Source organism: Ochotona princeps, chromosome X, assembly GCF_030435755.1.
Source record: "Ochotona princeps isolate mOchPri1 chromosome X, mOchPri1.hap1, whole genome shotgun sequence".
In the NCBI taxonomy this organism is placed as follows: domain Eukaryota; kingdom Metazoa; phylum Chordata; class Mammalia; order Lagomorpha; family Ochotonidae; genus Ochotona; species Ochotona princeps.
Window position 1 is genome coordinate 13,078,691 of NC_080865.1, and position 5,276 is coordinate 13,083,966.

The following is a 5,276-nucleotide window of genomic DNA, read 5'->3' on the forward strand; positions in this document are numbered from 1 at the left end:
GTTCCTAACTGATCTAAGTGAATGCATATTGAAGTCTTTCATGGAGACCATGGAGGGGCTAGCAGGGGCTAGCAGTACCAGAGTATGTGCATAGGGAGTTGGGGGGAACGTGTGGATAGGCAAGGGAGAAAAGAGTAGCATTCTTCATCTTTTGACCAAGCTCTTTCCAAAGCACTGACTTTCAACTTTTGAGTGACCCACAATAAAAAAAATACATAAAATGTAGATTTAATGTATGCAGATGGAGTGGGGTATGAAAGTTCCTAAAGTAATGCCCCCCTTTCTATGTACAATGATGAATGGGTCCTTCCTACCTTACTCCAATAAAAAAAAAAAAAGAGGGCGACTCAGATACACGTCACTTCCGCTGAGCCAAGAGGCGGAAGTGACGCAAGATGAAGCTGATTGGCTAGGCATCCTTTGTGACACCACCGACCCTCTAACTACTGTTAGTTGTTCGGGGCTGTGGTTCCAACCCCACTGCAGCTTCACTAGGAGGATAGCTGGGTTGTAGCTCATCCACCCTGCTGTCTTGTCTCGCCAAATATGGCAAACTCTAGTACTTCAAAGCAGCCCATCAAAGGGATCTTAAAAAACAGAGGTTCCACTTCTTCATCGGAGAATGCCACTACTCAGGAATCCAAAGTGCCTGGTCAAGAGGTGAAAAGGAAGAAATCTCAAAAGTGGGATGAATATAACATCTTGGCGACCACCCACAAGGTCCATGACTTCCGGAAGATCAAGGAGCCAAGCACTGCGTATGTCAGAGTGCCAGAGGAAGAAGATCCAGTTTGTGATATAGAAGGAAATGAGGCCGTGACAGTGGACATGTTAGCTAAGAAATTGGCAGCTGCTCAAACTTTTGATCGTAACTATCAAATGGAAGAGCAAGAGAAATGTGAGCCGCATACCAGCAAGTTCTGCTTTCAAAACCAAGAAAAACAACGGCAATTTGAAATGAAGAGGAAGCTTCACTACAATGAGGCACTGAACATCAAGTTGGCAAGACAGCTTATCTCTAAAGAACTACAGGATGAAGATGAAGATGGCTGTGACAACGAGAAGCCACCACATGACAAATAAAAAAGACCATCATGGAAGCTCTTACCGATTTTTTACGGTAGAGGTTCCTCCAGTTAGAACCAACATCATACTGTAACCAATATAAGACATTTTCATTCTCACCATCTTCACTAAAAAACTCTGCAACCATAATGAACTGCTTGTTAGAATGGAATTGCAGTCCGGAACAACTTAATCACTTAAGTTGTGCTGCAGAAAGTAAATAGCAGTGTTTGGACAATAAATAAGTGGCAAATGTCTGCTTAGTTTTGTTCTTGTGTTTATTTGAAACCAATACACGTCTTACCATCAAAACTATCGCTTAATATGTATGCATTCCTGTAGCTCAATAATGCAATAAAGGTTTAAAGGGGGAGGTAGTTGTTATTCTCTTCCAGGTGTGCCAGCTTTTACAGAAATGGTTTTTTTTTTAAAAATTAAAATGCATTGGTATAATAGGTCATCTTGGTTGTAAATATGCAAGCAAAAAAGTACTTATCTTGGGGTTGAGAAGAAATGCAAGAGTTGCCAGGTGAAAATTATAGTGGTGTTCTGGATTCTGTACATTCATTGGGCAGCTTTGGTATCAGTATACTTTAAAAATGCTGATGTATGAAGCTCAGTCCCTTCTCATGCCTGTCTTAATTTCTACCCATTGTTTCCTGCATGCTTCCTGCACACTTCCAAACTCTTAACCTTAATGAAATGTTACTGTTTGTCAAGATATTAGGAACTCTTCCTTCTTTCATACATTCTAGAACTGGTTGCAGCAGACATATTTCTATTTTCAACATCTGGGTCAACACATGGAGTAAACATTGAGTAGCAGAAGTGCTACAGATGTGAAATGCAGGATTCAACTGATGAATTAGCTTTTAGACAACAACTGAAGGGTTTTGTTTCATGATAGAATCATGCAAACTTGGTGATGTAATTCCTGAATGCACACACAAGCACAGAGTTTTGTGTTTCCTTCACTTAAAAGTTCATTGGGCTAATTGTCGATTCAGATTCAGTTACGAGAACTACCAGATTCTAACCCACCTTTATCCAGTTTCCCCAATGATGATGTGTTGTGTAACTATAGTACCATGCAACATCCAAGGTATTGATTTACTGCAATTAATATTCAAAACACTGCATCAGCACAAGGATCCCTCGTGTTACCCTTTATGGCCACACCTGTTCTCCATTTCCATAATTTTATCACTTCAAGAATGCATGGGAATATTACTTTGGAGAGAGATCTGGATGCAAATGCCACATTTGCTCATTGCACTTCTAACAAGTTACTATACAATTACCAAGAATAACCACATGACAAGAGTAGTTTCCTGTATTGTGGAAAGACGAATGAAACACATTCTTCCACCCTTGGGTTCCAAGTATAGAGAAGGAGTCCTATACAGCTCTGGAGTGGTTTCTGAAGACCTCCTGGGGTAGAGGATTCCTGGAACAAAAGAAGGACAAGTATTCTGGTTGGGGTTACAAAACTGAATGCACAGAAGTGGTTCCTATATGGCTGCAGGGTAAGCACCAGTTTTCAGAAGAGATCTGTTCTCTTCCTTCTGCCTGAAGGTCAAGGAAGAAAAACCCCAGCCATATTGAAGTATTGCCATTGAGAGGAGATGAAGTTCACGCTTGGCTGGAGTTAGGGGAGGAGTAGGATGCAGAATAGATGAGAAAATCAGATCCAAGTGGGGAAATAAACAAATGAGGACATTGCAAGGAGTGACACATGGTTCTACACTAGAAGGAGAGGATATCAACTTGGAAAATGCTTTTCCATGGGGTACTGTTCACACCATTGTTTCTCTAACACAGTACTATACTTTGGTTACAAAGCAGAAATGTGTGCAAGGAGGGACTTGAAGATGGAATCTGCAAAACCCAAATTCTGGGAGAATAAAACTGGGAATTAGTTTTAAATTAAGAAATTTGATCGTATTAGCACTACCATTCTACAATTGGAAAATTCAGTCTATGAGTGATGGAATGCAACATTCTGCATACATTTAGGGGGAGGGAGAAGGGACTGTACACTCAGTGCACACAAAGGCTGGCATTTAACAGCCAAAGCTGCACATGTGGAGGCCGTTGGAGGATTTAAGAATGCAGGTTGTGAAAAGATTGGAGAAAACTGAAAATTGTTGGTATCTGTGTTTGTGTGTCTACATGTGGGCAAGGGAGAAAGCTGCCTTAGGCATTCTTCCACATCAGTATAAACACAGTTCCTAACACAAGGTTATACATTATTAGCTCCTAAAAAACATAAGGAATTGTTTTTTTGTCATTGCGTGGGCATACTATTTTTGCATCACTGAACCTGCCTATGCATGCTGGGTACTAAATAGCTTAGTCTTTCAGGGAGACTTCTTTTTCTTCATCTCTCCCCTCTCCTCGTTTTAAATCAGACTCTTTGAAAGGTGCATATGAACCTGGTTTCCATAGCAATTGCAAGCCTCAGTGATAACCCATAGCTTCTAAGTTATAATATATAGGCTACCTTATTAATAAGTTTCAGACTACATTTTCATGAGACAACAGCTCAGCCACTGATGGATAAGGTCAGACTGTATCTTCAAAGTTTAAATTAAATCAGGATGGATCAAAATGTGATGGAGGGAGGAGTGTCCTTTTGGCAAAGTGGGCTGTTAAAAAAAAGAAGAAACAAAAAACCCTTCTGTTCTTTGTCTTGGAAGCAAAAACAGTTGCTTTGTGGCTTGTAATGGTCAGGTGAACAAATTGTAAAACAGACCCAATTTCTTTTCGGCTCTTAATGGCATGTTGTCATTTTCTGATGTTGCTTTTAACAGTGAGTTTGTCCTGTGGTGGTTCAGATTCAAAGAAAGTGCACTATCAGTCCTTTGCCCCGGAAAGAGCAAGTGTCATAGTTAATTCCTGCCAGGTTTGGAGTAGCACATGAGAGCACACAGTCAATTATTAATTATTAATTATAATTACACATTATTTGTTTCAGCACTGAGTGTCAAGATTCTGTGCTTGCCTTCAAAAAGCTCCCCATATATTGGAGGGCTCAGCTGTGTCACCAAGTCACCTGTGTAGTATGCAAGAGTGCTTTGCAGGTAACTGAGGGCTCAATGCCTACCTGTGCAGTTGATTTTGAGTATAACATCTAGAGGGGAAATTAAATCTGAGTGAAGAGAGGCACCCTCAGGGAAGTTTGCATTCTGGATATAAGTAAGAGGAAATGGGACTCTTTTAGGACTTTGCAAAGAGTCCTGTATGGGATGATGCAGTTGCTTAAAAAAGGCAAGAGGGACTGGGGAAGGATTCGCAGACTACACAAAGGTAAAGGGAGCCTGTAACTAGTCAGCGTTTCATTCCTACAAAGAAATAGCCAGGTCAGCTACTTAGGAAGAAAAGAGAGATTTATCTAACTCAACAGCTGTGGGACTGAGTCCAAAAAACTTGATGCAGGCTCTGGTGAAGGCTCCATGGCAGATAGTGGAGTGTATGTGGAACAATGAGGCCCTGGTGATCCAGGAAGTAGAGAATAGAATTGAGCAAGATTAAGAGACTTGCAAAATCTACCTTTCAATGCTTTATTCTTGTGCAATAACACACTACTTCAAACTCTACTTTGTCACCTAAGTCACAAGCTAATTTAAAAATTCAAGTTCTTTATTGAGGCTCTTATCCCCCTACCCTAAAGTCCTGTAAATGTCTTAGTCTCAGGTCGGAGGGCATGTTCTGTGGCCATCACACTTACTTTCTTTATGGTCCCTGGAGAGAGCACTAGAGATGGAGGAAGGGGAGGAGGTTATCTCCTAGGCAAGGGTGGAGATAGAGCGGTGCCGGGATCTCTCTTGGGCTCGAGCTCAGAGCACCTGATACAGGGTCTCATTCCTCAAGGAGCTAGTTGAGAGCAACTTGCCTATTCAATTGAGCCCTTTTTTAATACTCACTGGGGCTTCCTCTCTTCTTCAGCTTTTATCTCCCCCTAACAGATTAGTGAGGTGGAGCTGAACATTATCTTGTTTTACACACCTTAACAAGCTAGTCCTAGTTCACAAACAAGTCCAGACATGCCTCTTGGTACTGCTCCTTACTGTAAGTTACACACAGTTACATTTCATTAACCAATGTTTCACACAATTCACATGTAAGTGAAACATGTTAATATTCCAGGCATTTCACATTTTAAGGGGATGGCTATATACAAAGGTTTTTTAAGATTTATTTATTTTTAT

At 40.8% G+C, this 5,276-nt stretch overlaps 1 protein-coding gene across 1 annotated transcript; it reads left to right on the forward strand.

The window, feature by feature from the left end:
- Positions 1-438: 438 nt before the first annotated feature.
- On the forward strand, positions 439-1,322 carry PPP1R2C (PPP1R2C family member C). The gene has a single exon (XM_012927757.3). It carries the CDS (start codon positions 547-549, stop codon positions 1,081-1,083), a length of 537 nt encoding a protein of 178 aa, XP_012783211.2. The 5' UTR covers positions 439-546; the 3' UTR covers positions 1,084-1,322.
- The last annotated feature ends 3,954 nt before the right edge of the window (positions 1,323-5,276 follow it).